The sequence below is a fragment of the Marmota monax genome, unplaced genomic scaffold (assembly GCF_021218885.2).
Source record: "Marmota monax isolate L192 unplaced genomic scaffold, Marmota_monax_Labrador192_F-V1.1 WCK01_AAM20220418_F8-fsc00001, whole genome shotgun sequence".
Lineage (NCBI taxonomy): Eukaryota > Metazoa > Chordata > Mammalia > Rodentia > Sciuridae > Marmota > Marmota monax.
In genome coordinates, this window is record NW_026693777.1 from 51,842,441 (window position 1) to 51,857,222 (window position 14,782).

At 33.3% G+C, this 14,782-nt stretch overlaps 1 protein-coding gene across 2 annotated transcripts in view; it reads right to left on the bottom strand.

Annotated features, from left to right (window-relative positions):
- Window positions 1-2,874: 2,874 nt before the first annotated feature.
- Sppl2a (signal peptide peptidase like 2A) overlaps window positions 2,875-14,782 on the bottom strand; it is a 46,131-nt gene continuing 34,223 nt past the window's right edge. For both annotated transcript variants that reach the window (XM_046461008.2, XM_046461007.2), the window contains 3 exons: window positions 13,900-13,977; window positions 11,959-12,119; window positions 2,875-5,868 (listed from right to left, as the gene is read on the bottom strand). In XM_046461008.2, coding sequence (XP_046316964.1) covers window positions 5,794-5,868; window positions 11,959-12,119; window positions 13,900-13,977 — 314 coding nt within the window. In that variant the 3' untranslated portion in view covers window positions 2,875-5,793. The remainder of the gene's footprint in view (window positions 5,869-11,958; window positions 12,120-13,899; window positions 13,978-14,782) is intronic.

Sequence of the window (14,782 nt, forward strand, 5' to 3'; positions counted from 1 at the left end):
TGGAAACTGTCACTGAAGATGGCTGTCCAGATGCTAAGCAAAAACCTTACAATTATTTTCTAGCAAAAAATGAATTTCAAGGCAATAAATGTAACTTTAGACAAATTAATTTTATTTAATTTTACAAAAAATTTTGACGGTTGGTTAAATATTTCTCTCTTTACACCTACCATACACATTAGGTTATTTACAAGGCTCACTGTATAGAAAATGGTATCAGGGCTGATGCTGTAGCTCAGAGGCAGAGCACTTGCCTAGCATGTGTGAAGCACTGGGCTTGATACTTAGCACCACACAAAAATAAACAAATAAAATAAAGGCATTATGTCCATCTACAACTAGAAAATTTTTTTTTAAAAAAGAAAATATTGATAATGAACAGGTAGAGATGGGCAGTGGGAACATGGAAAATGAGGGGTTAATTCTAAAGACTGAGCCTATGTGCTGTCAACATGTTTTTAAAGAAACAACTTACAGTCATTCTGTCCTGCTCTCACTTAATAGTCCCATAACACATTACTCACAGGGTTGAGGAGTGTTTGCCTAAACTCCTCCTTTGATAAGAAGACAGATTGCCCTTACTGGAGGCTGGAATGCTCAATAGCCTCAAGGTCTGCAAAAGAAAGTTCCAGATAAAATCAGTCTGTGCAATCCAAGATGATCAAAGTTGCCTTCAGATTGTTGGCACATTATTTAATCTTATTGTAATTATAAATTTTCACACCTCTGTGTTTCACTTAGACCCACAGAAGTATGACATATGCAATAAGGATTTAGAAATCTGATATAATCCAACTGTCAATCAAGAGCTAGGAGGTGGTACTCAAGTGGGACCCTCTGGAAATTTCCTCTCCTACTCTAAAATAACTGAGTTCACAAAGAAGTGAGTTGTTGATTCTTTCGGATGATCCATTTCTCCCTTGAGAGTGCCCCTGCCCTTCTTCTCTCTTCTACTAAACTTTCCTACACCTTCACTACACCTCAGGTCTCCCTTGAAATCTCATGAAGACACAAGAGCCAAAAGCACAACACAACTTTGTGATAATATGAATAATCCAGCAGATAGCATGAACACCAATTAAAAGTAGAATGATTAATATTTTGTATAATCATTTGTATTTTGAATGCTTAATAAAGTATGTAATAGCAAATGCAGAAGATACAAGATTATACAGGAGAAAGAAGTCTCCTTCTCATCCCTGTGCCCAGCCATCTTATAATTTCACTCCCTAGATACAGTTCCTCTGTATCTTTGCAGATAGATGGGTCTGTGGGATGAAATAAGGTTCCTTTGCATCAGGGCATGCAGGGAAATAAAGGACTTTCTCATCATGCCATCAAGATAAACCATAGACACATATTTAGGCCAATCTCATCTAGGGATATAGCTCAGTGGTAGGTAGAATGCTTGCCTGGCATGGGTGAGGCCCTGGATTTGATACCAAGGTTAAAAAAAAAAAAAAGGCAATACAATGGCAATAAGGAATTTGGTAATTTGTGGGAACACATTTGCAAAGCTGCAAACACCAGGAATATTCCTCACAATTGATTAATACTTTCTTTAAAATAAAGAAAAAAGTCTATACATATATTAGTAAATATTTATTAAGTGCTAATATGTAACAATATAAATTCCCACCACCCACAGATTCTGGATTTTAAGGGTAGTTTGTTAGACCTAAGTAAACACACTATTTTGTAAGAGTTGTTACCTTTTTTTTTGTGATAAACACGATCTAGTAAACTTTTGGTTCATTTTCAATTATTTTTCACTACATAAAATAAAACAAATTCAGTTTTTATTTTAAAATAGAATTTATTAAATACTATAGTGAATTCCATACATTAAAAATGTTTTTCTTGTCAGTATTGGCACATGATGAATAATTTTAAGGTACTGGTAAATTAACACTTCAAAAAATCTTAAACTTGAAATCATGTTCCATTAGAAAATAAAGCCTAGTAGTGTTATAAAAGTATTGATACTTACATATCAAAGTGTAAAAAAATTTTGAGTGCTTAATAAAGTATATAATAGCAAACCACATTACTTTTTCATAAGGTTTTCGTTTCAGCAAAATATAACAGAAGGTTAAACAATAGGCAAAAGCCAACTAATTTACATTGACTTGTCTGCCTTACTGGGAAATATTGCAATGTAAGTGGATGAACTACAGATATTTTAAAAATAAGTATATTTCAAAGGAATAGAAAAGCTGTTTACAATACTTTTTGTTTAATCAAAGTACCACATGATGACATTAAATATTCTGCTTTATTTTAGTTGTACCTTATTTGCCACTAAGGTACAACTAAAATAATTTACCCCCCCAATGAACATTTTCATATATAAAGGCTGTCCTAAGTATAGAAACACTAAACAATTTATATTTCCAGTCTTTGCTATATTAAGGCCTATATATTACTGTCAATTTTTTTTACCTTAAAAATTCAGTGATCAAACACAATAATCATATTCCAAAGGTTGAATAATTTGACTCAGATCTTTTGAAATTCACAGAGTATTTTTCTTCCAGGAAGCATAAAGTGATTTATAGTCAGCTTTTTATTTGCATTACCTTCATATAACCCCCTTTAGAATTATCTTCTAAGGTAAACAGGGCACTGAAAATGAATTTTTTGAACTGTAAAATTGATCATTTATCATCATCTTGAATAAATTCAACTTTTAAGCCTCTTTAAACCACTACCTCCCACTAGTCTGAAATATAATTCTTATGTTTCTGAAATTTCATTTGGCTATCAGGCTAAAATTGGAGCCCAAACTTAATAAATTAGTTCAAATATTTTTTAGTTAAATATAAAAATACTTTTCGGTTATATTGAATGCAGAAATTGAAAGAATGAAGAAAATTGGAAAATTCGTTTGTATTTATTATAAATGTATCATTCACCAAAATCTCTAGAGACATGTAACTCAAATATACAAATGACAATAGCAAAGGGGCCCAAATTCTATCAAAAGGGTAATAAACTGCAGTCTCTTACAAGGAATTGTTGATGTAAAAAAAAAAAATCTACAAGCTAGAAGGAAATAAAATATATTAGTATACCAATAAGGTCTTTCCTCATAAGCCTATTTATTTTTGCTGACTTAAACTGATAGAAAAATAATCAGTCTCACAATCTGAGATAACTTGAGTTCTATTTGATAAGTCACAAAAATGTTCATAGGGACTTTCTAGCAGTAAATTTTTTTACAGTAAACATTAATAAGTATAACATATCTTGTTGTTTAGACACATTTGGAAAAACCCAGCATCTCTTCCTCTTAAAAGTTATTGGTGGTAGGAGAACACAAGAAGAAATGATAGAACTTTTTAAAGCCAAATTTTCATCTTCCCTATGCTTTGTTCATTTTGATTCCCAAAATAAAATATTCCTATATGTTGTCTAAATAACTATTTTGAACTAGTTTGCCAGGGAGACAGTTTAAGTTCAATAAAAAGTTGACATTGAGGGTGGAGAGACTCCCAAAATTTTACTTTTCTCTTTTTATTTTTGTTAGTGGAAACTGAATCCAGGGGTCCTCTACCTTTACATCCCCAGCCCTTTTAATTTTTTATTTTGAGAAAGGGTCTTATTAAGTTGCCCAGGTTGGCTTCAAAACTGCAATCCTCCTTGCCTCATCCTCTCGAACAGCTGGGATTACAGGCATCTGCATTGACTTTTTTCCTTATTTCTATTTAGTAAGACTTCTTCCTTTTGGTTGTAGTACTGGAGTGGACGACTTTGTATATGTTAGGCCAGTGCTCTACCATGCTCATAAATAAGCTTTTTTGTTGTTGTTTAAAAAGCTTTTATTTTTTAAAAGTTAATATGTGCATTACCGAAAATATAAATAAGCTTTTAATAGGTAACTAGAACAAGATTTTACTTCCTTAATAAATAATGATTACGTAAGTTAGAATTTGTATCCAATAAGTCAGATTTCATATTTCAGTTAATGTTTTCCTGGAGTAAAATTAGATTAAGAAATCAAAATATTAGTTACTAGTTAATGAAATCAAATTATTTCAAGCAATTGTCTTACCTCAATGTAGTTTTTTTTAAAAAGCTTTTTTTTTCATAGTATATAGTTGAAGCCTTTGAATATCATAAAGTTTGGATAATTTTGCTTAAAAAGCTGTATTTTGGTAAATATTTTATTGACATTATAAATGAAAATATAGTGGGAGTTTTAAAATGCCACTTAATTTGTTCTTCTCTTTATCAAATGTGCCAAATAAATTAGATTCCTTTGAAAAAATCCAAACTTGATATAAAACAAAGGCAAAATTAAGATCAACTCTTACTTATAAGATAAATTGTCATAAATAAGAGGACTCATAACTGTATTAAGTAGAAAGAAGAGTTGACTATAAATGGAGTTTCTCTATTTTCAATTTACTAAGCAAAAGTTAACAAATAAAAGCATCTAATGCTAAATTTAATGCAAACATCAAAGGTCTGATCCATTTTGAAAGACATTAATTTTATCTTTTAATAAGTTAAATTGGTCTTAGAATGAGAGAGTAGATTTCTTCACTTTTTTTTTAATGTGAAAGGATTTTGCTATGCTGTCCAGGCTGGTCTCAAATACTCCTTTCCCCAGTCTCCTGAGCATCTAGGACTACAGGTGTGTGCCATCATGCCTGGCTTCTGTTCACATATTTTGTGTATTATTTCACAGAAATGCAAATCCTGTTGCTTTTGCAATCACTTGTCATTTAGAAATTTCTTAGAGAAAATAAAAGAAAATGGAAAAACAATGTGCATTTCCAGGAAAATGTTCAAAGCCCCACCTGAGATTTTACAAAGAATGAGAAAAAAGATTTTTCCAAGTTGGAAGTTACAGAGTGAATAACTGGTTCAACCCACTCATTTTGTAGGTGGAAAAACTGAGATACAAAAGTACACTTGTACTTGTATGCTTCCAAGGTTAATAGTTGTTATTTATGGGGAAAAAGTGAAAATTAGAAAAAAGGTAACAGGGAGGGGAAAGGATGTTACACATAGTGAGCCACATATATTAATATATAATTGGATCCGAATTTTTTTTTTAAAGATCAAACGTTAACAGCAGCAAAACCAAATTTCAAAGATCAGAAATACTAGCTACATCTTCAAACAATGGTGTACCACTACAAACCAGACTTCAGTTTTTGTGTCCTTTAAATAACTTCTATGTTTCTCTATATCTGGAAAAATATTCTAACACACATTGCAGTCTGAAGTAATTTAGTTTCTCAAGTTTAAAAAAAGAGTTGTAATTTTTAAAAAAAAGTATAAAAATGTTTATATTTATTCCCAAATAATATATTTCTAAACTTGGTATGATATGAGGTCCAAATTTTCACTGTTATCTGCCTTCTTGCATGGTCTTAAATACTTCATTTTATAGAGGAGATAAAATATATCTAATCCTTTAACAAAAAATCTTGCTTTGATAGTTACACTGGGATCTATCATTAGAGTTGAAAGAAATATATTTCAGTAAGGAAAATACAGGGATTAATCAAGATTTTTTTAGAAAAATATACTGTATATAATACATCTTAGAAATTACACAGACCATATACTTTTATTTAATTCGAAGGCACAACTTTAACATAATTAAAAGTAAATGCATTTTAATTATCTATGAAATAATTGTCTGTATCAGCTCATAAAAATATATATTTGCAAACACATCATTGAAAATGCTTTTGAATTGTCAATTCAGGAACTGAATTAAAAAGTCAAACTCTTATTTGTAGAAAATCAATAACATTATTGCAGGTCCATATAATATTATTGTTGGGCAATCTGTTCATCGGTAGTCACTGAGTTTTCTTCATTTGTTGAACAGTCCAGATGGTCCATCATCTAGGCATGAATAAATAAAAGCTGTCAGAAAATGAAAACTTTTAACTTGCTTCCTATATTCAATAATTCAACAAAAGGATTCCTAGTTTCTATAAAAGACACAGTGGGCATACACAGAGGGCTCCATGGAACTAACATTCCTTTTGTAATACTGTTCTGGTTCAATATCCATGCTCATAAGGAGATGGTTAGGGTAATAACAAATTTTTCAGGAAGCCTAAACATGTGACTCAGTGCCAATTTGATAACTGTTTTCTTTGGACCTTCCATTACTTTCATTTTGCAATGTGAATACTGCCCTTCATGGCAATGAAAATTCCACCACAAAAGGAAGATATTTCTGATGCTTATTCTAGGACATAATTCCACTTTATCTACCCATATAAGTGGAAAATCTAAAACTGGATCCAGATGTCACTGTGAGAATACCTACTGGCTCTGGGACAGTGTAATCTTATTGACACCTTGAACTGATCTTAAGATAATTTAAGAATGATACATGGAATTTTTGAAACATTATATAACAAAAATTTCAAACTTGCAGGCACTTAAAGGTCAAATGATACTTGTAAACAAAACCAAGAATATGTTTGCTATATAGACTATTTTAAAAGTATTACCTTTAAGCTTTTCTCAGTTGGTCTTTTCAGCTCTGCCCATATTCCCATAAAAATCGTTTTATATTTGGGAATAAAGGAGAAGAAATTGCTTAACATTTTCAGCAATTTTTACCCTGTTCTTAAGATAAAACTACTTAAAAATAGAAAAAAAGTATTTATTGTCTTTGGGCTGGAGATGAAACTCAATAGTAGAGCATTTTCCTAGCATGCATAATGGCCTGGATTTGACCCCCCACCACCATCAACATTAAAAAAAAAAAAAATCTTTGTTTTTCGTGAAGATCCTCGAAGACTTTTAGGCTAGTGATTAAATTTTAGTAATATGATACACTATTTTTGTAAACTGGTTCTAAAAGCTTTAGAACACTAAGTTTTTTTTGAAAAGTAAGAAATGGGGGTTTTCTAAATGGGGGTTTTGGATTTGCCAAATAAACAGAATACAACATGAGCTGAGGCTTTCAGTGACAATGTCTCAACCAATGGAGAAAACTTAAAAAGCCCAGACCTGTCAATTCTCTGGCTCATATCAAGTCCCCAGTCAGTTCTGTGGTCCTTATTTGTCAAAGATGCCCCCCGCACCCCCAGATTAATTTAGTTACATGTTCACAGGAATTATAGGGAATAAGGGGGAATAAAGAAATTGGGATGTAGCTCAGTAGGAAAGCACTTGCCCATTATGCATGAAGTCCTGTTTTCTATTCCCAGTATCACAAAAACAAACAAAAAATTAAATACAATGAAAAGTTTGGAATTATAATACCGTAGTTCAGAGATATTTATTCTCTTACATATTTCCAGGTTTGTGGTGTTTAAAAATAAATAAATAAAAGCCAAATTAAGACAGGTAACACGTATTAAGCACTTCACTATTTGAAATATAAGATGAAACTGCTGAACAGTTAATATTTTTTAAAATTTTTTCATTGTCAATAGACCTTTATTTTATTTATTTATATGCACTGCTGAGATCCGAACCCAGTGCCTCACACATGCTATGCAAGCTTTGACCCCAGCCCATGAACAGTTCATTTTAGTCACAATTTAAATGAGGAAAGGAAAGGAGAAACATTGAAAGTATGAATGGTGGTAAAAGTCTTTCTTCCACAAGACCTGCTTACTTTCACAACCATCCCTAAAGAAATAAGGGCTTCCATATTCTATGTTATAAAATGCCTCTTCTTTCCTAATCCCCAGGTACCTCACCAGCATTAAAATCTTATCACTAAATATAGAAACATGAAGTAAAACACTTTTCAAAGTCAATTTCTTGAGAAGTAAGCATACCTATCCCCTATTCACTTTTCTTTATTGAATTTTTAAATACAAACTTAAAGTAAGCTTTTAGTAACATATCAACATAGATAATAAAGTTGACAAAAATGGTATAAATTTTCATAATATTTATAAATAGGCAATTTGTAGTTTGGAAAGGTGTCCCTTGAAATTGTGTCAGTTAACCTGGCACTTTCTGATAGCTCTACTTACTTAGAATTGAACCAATCTCCAGAAACAGTCTAACAAAACTCACTGAAGTAGGTAACTGGAGTTGTTGATCCTCAAGCAGAGTCATTCTAAGTATCTCTGTACTCTGACTTTTCAGTTACAGCTTGTGACTTCTAAAAATAAGTAAAGTACTAATGACATTTTACAGAGACAAACTATTTCTTAGACATCAACAAACTGAAAACTTACTATCTACCCAGAGTAGAATAGCCCACCGGAAGTTATATAAATCTAACTTCACTGATTTAATATTAGAAATAAAGAAACAAAAATCCCCTAAGATGGTTCCTTTGAATTGTTCTACATATATCAAAATAATTATGACTCTGCTTCATTTTTTCTCTTTAGAGAAAAATATATTTATTTACATTAATTAGAACTAAGGCTTAGAGTAAAATTGAACCAATGGAACTGAGTCCTGTAGTTCTTGAACCACCTCAGAAAAGGGTCAAAAGAAATATAGTATAACTAGCTTTGGGCTGTAGAAAAAAATAGTTAATATTTCCAAATCAGCATTATTTTAATGATAACCCTATAGAAACATTACTTCTTCTGATGTGAGAAATTCACAGAAAAGGCTGACTGTCCTGTTTTCCTCTCCCTCTCTATTCTCACTCTCTGTGAATGCCAATGACATTGCCACATTTCTGTCTGCATCCAGGTCTGTCTCCTGCCCATCAGACCCATTTATTCAACTGACTGTTATTTCTTTCTTTCTTTCTGGTGAGTCTATAAGTACTCTGAAATGTCCAACACTGAATTCACGTCCAGCACTTAACATGTCCAATATTGAATTCATCATCTTCTTCCCCAAATCTGTTCTGCCGTCCATTCTTTCAATTCTACTTCCTATGCCTCTCCTCATACTGAATCTATCACCAGACACCAACAATTTTGCCTCCAAATTTCTCTTGACATTGTTGACTTTACTTTAATGTGGGTTACAAGACTCTACAGACTCACCCTTGCTTCCTTCTCCAGATGTCACCTACTGTAGCTCCCCTAACCTCCCTCAACATTATAGCCATCCTGAACTTTATTAGTTCCTAGCATGTGCCATACTCTCTCCCCTCCAAGCCTTTGAAGATTTGGTTCCTTCAAGCTGAACACATGACTCAGCCTTAAAATTTCAACATAAATTTAACATTCTTTAGAAAACTTTCCCCAAATTGCCTGTGGCCCTGTCCTGACAATACTGGATGTGTTGTCCCAACTCATTATGAAGTAAACTTCGTTTAAAATGAGAAATGAATTTTGAGACTGACATGAGCCATTCATAGTTAAGAGTCCTAAGGTTTTTCACATAAAAAATATTCTAACATGCAGATATGCCTAAATAACATTGATAGAGCACTCATTTCAGGTTTAAATGGGTCAAGATTGGCCTTTCTTTAAAATTCCTAGAACAAAATCTTGACACCACAATGTTATGTTTAAGGTTTTTTCTTTATGGAAGTTCCTGATATTCCAGTAAAGTCTGTTTGCATTGAAATTAAGAAGTGTTGAGAAACTCTTATCTACTGAGGTCAGGACCATCGCACTGAACCCTTAGTGAAGGCACTTAGTGGAGCAGTTACCTCTGCTTTGCCCTATCACAGAAAACTTCCCTCCTCCATCCATCCTTATGCCTGTGTATCAGTGGTCTCATGAACAAAATGAGAGAAATTCTGAGTGAGTGGCTGAAATTCTATCAATAAAGAAACAGTTCAAAGTTCATGTCCATCTGGTGGTTGGTCTATAGTGTCATTTGTACTGTTATTTAACAAGAGATAGTTAACACAGGCTATTATAATTGGAAAAAGCACTGGTTTAGAATTCTTCTGGTTAAATCTTGTAATTTCTTTTGAGATTTGGATAAATAATACCTGTGTTGCTTACCTCACAGTGCTGTTGTCTCAATTTATATTAAACTACTTAGAATATGTTTATGGCCACAAGGTTCTTGACTAAGCTAGTAAAATAACTTTTAATTTTTCCATGAAGATGACACCCACACAGTTTTTTTTGAGTGTGTGCTAAGGATTAAATCCAGTAACTCACACATACTATGCAAGAACAGATTTTTTATTTTTTTAAAGATTTAAAAAGAAAAAATAAAAGTATATCCTGCAATACATATTCTACTACTAATCTTTGAATGCCACATCCCCCCAAAGAACCTCTTAGCCTTTATTTATTTATTTATTTGTTTATTTATTTATTTATGACAGGATCTCACTGTGCTGCCCAAGCTGGCCTTGAACTGGGCTCAAGTGATCTTCCTGCTTCAGCCTCTTGAGTAGCTGGAACTGCTGGTGTGCATGAGAATACCCTGCTCTATTTTTTCCTTTTCCCTGGTAAAAAAGAATCATTGGTATTGACAGAAAAATCATTAGCAGTGTCTGGGATTGAAGCCAGGGCACTTTACTACTCAGCTACAATCGCCAACCCTTTCTATTTTTTACTTTAAGACAGAGTCTCCCTAAGTTGCTCAGGCTGGCCTCAATCTTGCAATCTTCCTGCCTCAGCCTCCTGAGTCCCTGGAATTATAGGTGTTACTGCATCCAGCCTAGCTATAGAATACTATAAGTAGTTTTATATTTATTTATTTAATAAATGTTTATTGAGCATATCTATGAGATAGGAATAAGTTATTTAAAGCCTATTCTCATGGCGCCTTGAAAATCAAAATCTTGCCTGGCATGGTGGCACATGCTTGTAACCCCAGCAGCTCTGGAGGCTAAGGTAGGAGGATCATAAATTCAAAAACCAGCCTCAGCAACTTAGCGAGACTCTCTCAAAATAAAAAAATACAAAGGGCGAGGATGTCGCTCAGTGGTTAAGCACCCCTGGATTCAATCCCTGGTACCAAAAAGAAAAAGAAAAAAAAAAAAGAAAGAAAGGAATAAAATCAAAGTCTAGTAGGGAATGCAGTAGTCACTAACAATAAAATGTGATAAATTTATTGGGAACAGTAGGTGCCATGGAATCTAGTGCTTGTGAATTCAGGACAGGGCCACAGGCAATTTGGGGAAGGTTTTCTAAAGAATGTTAAATTTATGTTGAAATTTTAAGGCTGAGTCATGTGTTCAACTTGAAGGAACCAAATCTTCAAAGGCTTGGAGGGGAGAGAGTATGGCACATGCTAGGAACTAAAGTTCAGGATGGCTATAATGTTGAGGGAGGTTAGGGGAGCTACAGTAGGTGACATCTGGAGAAGGAAGCAAGGGTGAGAGTCTGTAGAGTCTTGTAACCCACAATAAAGTAAAGTCAACAATGTCAAGAGAAATTTGGAGGCAAAATTATTGGTGTCTGGTGATAGATTCAGTATGAGGAGAGGCATAGGAAGTAGAGTTGAAAGAATGGACGACAGAACAGATTTGGGGAAGAAGATGATGAATTCAATATTGGACATGTTAAGTGCTGGACGTGAATTCAGTGTTGGACATTTCAGAGTACTTATAGACTCACCAGAAAGAAAGAAAGAAATAACAGTTGAATAAATGGGTCTGATGGGCAGGAGACAGACCTGGATGCAGACAGAAATGTGACAATGTCATTGGCATTCACAGTGAGTGAGTGAGAATAGAGAGGGAGAGGAAAACACTCAAGAACTGTGACCAAGAAGTTTCTGCCATTAGGGGCACTACTGATTAACTGTGAGGTAAAACAAGACAAGGAAGACAATATGGGGATATTTTGATTAGGGTTGACACAAAATCTTTGTTCAATTTAGAATTTGAACTTGGGGCTGTTAGTGAGAGCAACATTTACTATCTTATAGAATTATGTATGTTTCTTGTTATTTTCATCACTGGCCATCTTGTTTTCTTTGATGCCTCCCACGGTTTGATGGTAGTTTTGTCTCGAGTCACCCACCAGGTTTTTGGCATTAGATTGCAATGAGAGGTAAGAACTGATGTTGCAGCAGGTAGACATATATATTCTTCCAGCCAAACTCAGTGAATTGTTAAGTATAAGCACATACCTGGTAGCTGCTACCTTTCCAGAATTTTTTCATTTCCTTACGTCTCCAAGCAACAATTGAGGCAGTAATAAGTGTGCAAGGTACTAAATAGAGAAGAGCAGGTTGCCCCCTTTTCATCAGTGTCAGAACAACAAATGTAAGTATCATACCAACAGCATAGGCTGCAAGAAGAATATCAAGCATTAGATATTTCTACATGCTACCAAAGGTAGATTTCCTCCATTATAGTTCTTCAAATATTTTTGAGGACACTTTTGTAATGACTTCTTATCATAATTTCACTGTTTTCCTAGATAGTAATGAGCAGAGACAGTCTATAGAACTTTTGAAAAATTTAAAATTGGAAAAATATAATAACTTAAGAAAAAGTACCAATTGTTTCTTGTTATTAAGAATGTTGAGTTGTTTACATTTTAAATAACTCAATCTGTACCTATAGGAAGCAAGGGTTGCTTTGAAAAAAATCTTCCTAATACTAAATACATATTTCCTAGGCTTCTTTAATAAGCACAAACCAAACATTATGTGAAATTTTCATAACGATTCATGGTTTCCTTATGAACATAGTTCTCGGACTATTAGAGCTGGAAGGACCTTTGCAGACAGTTTAGTTACTCATTTTAAAAATGAGGAAATGGAGGATCAGGGAAGTGGTGCAGGTTGCTCAGATTTACGGCAGAATTGATAAAGCCTCGGGGCTGGGCTAAGGGGTAGAGTGCTTGCCTAGCACATGCGAGGCCCTGGGTTTGATCCTCAGCACCGCATAAAAATAAATAAAATAAAGTTTTGTATCCAATTACAACTAAAAAATAATTTTAAAAAAAGAATTGATAAAGTCTCCTATAATCTGTCTCAATGTGTTCTTTAGCCTGTCATGGTCATTAGTACTGAAATCTAACCCATTAATGTCTTTAAGAGTACCATAATTAGGGGCTGGGGATGTGGCTCAAGCGGTAGCGCTCGCCTGGCATGCATGCGGCCCGGGTTCCATCCTCAGCACCACATACAAAACAAAGATGTTGTGTCTGCCAAAAACTAAAGAATAAATATTGGAATTCTCTCTCTCTCTCTTTCAAAAAAAAAAAAAAAAAAAGAGTACCATAATTAATGACTGCAGACCAGCTTTCTTATTCGTGTATATTCTTTTCTTTATCTCTAACTTAGGTGTTCTTTCTTGTTGTCAGGATACTAATTCTTAGCAACATCCTTGTCTAGTACTAATATATATTTTTAAAAAAATAAATGATAAAGTATTTTGGAGGGGAGAGTAGAATCTTTATTATTCATTTATTTATTTTTAATGTGGTGCTGAGGATCGAACCCAGTACCTCGCACATGTGAGGCAAGTGCTCTATCACTGAGCTACAGCCCCAGCCCACTATATTAATATACATTTTTAGTTTACTGGATTTAATTCCACTGTAGACTTGAAAACTTTGCTAGAACAGCATCTAACTGGCTCTGGTGCAGATCATTTACTTAAGTATAAAGCGCTTTGGTGTGTGAACTTTAAGATATCCATTTGATATGTTAAGAAATAGTAGGATATATTTTGGCTTACTTTCTTTTATTAACTCTGTTCTCATTAATAAAAGTAGAGGTTTAATTGACAATTACCTTTGCTGTTCCAGGTGAGATACTATTGTGTAATAAATTAAAATACAAACTTTGCATACCTTTTTAAAAAAATCTAGTAATAATCAATTTACTGACTATTTGTGTGCCAGGTATTTTAATAAGCATTATACATCTAGTTTTCTTTTTAAGACACCAAAACCTTGTGATATAAATTGTAAAGTATAATTACCCCTTTTGATAGAAAAATATATATTAATAATTTATGGCAAATAATTAGAATTTGGGACTCCTAGTTTTAGATCTTTGTCTTTTCTTCAGGCATCCCAATTCAATATATATAAAAAAAGAAGAAACAAAATTTACCAATTATAGAAGAAATATAGTATATAGAAGAAGAACCAGTCTGAACATCAAATCTTCTACAGTATGCAACCAACAGGCCTAAAAAACAAAAATAAAAATTCCACATTATTTCTTTAAAACAACACCAGTAATACAAATTCAATTATTAACTAAGGGGAACAATATATATTGTTCTATATTTCACCTTCCTTTTTGCATTTCGAGATCATTAAAGTACCTCAAATTCTGGAAAAGTTTGATATACTGATTTCCAAAATTTAATGCTATATTTCAAAAAGATTCCGTAGGGGCTGGGGTTGTGGCTCAGAAGTAGAGTGCTTGCCTACCATGCGTGAGACACTGGGTTCAATCCTCTGTACCACATAAAAATAAAAAATAAAGATATTGTGTCCATCTATAACTAAAAAAAAAGTTAAAAAAAGATTCTCTAAACCATCAAACAGTGTTTAAAAACATGATTTTTATTACTTGTTCTTTCATGTTATGGAAAAAAGTTTTTAAATGTTTCACTACAAAGTATATTGAATAGACAAGTGAGATTACATAAAACGAAAAAGCTTCTGCATAGCCACAGAAATGATCAAGAGTGAAAATATAACCTATGGAATAGGAATACTGAAAATCATAGGGATAAGAGGTTGATCCAAAATACATGTGGTACTCCCAAAACTCAATGATCAGAAAACATAACCCAATTTTAAAATGGACAAAGGAGGGGCTGGGGTTGTGGCTCAGCAGTAGAGTGCTGGCTTTACACGTGTGAGGTCCTAGGTTAGATCCTCAGCACCACATAAAAATAAATAAATAAAATAAAGGTACTGTGTCCAATAAACTCTAAAAAATAACAAATATTTTTAAAAAAATAAAATGGACAAAGGAAGCC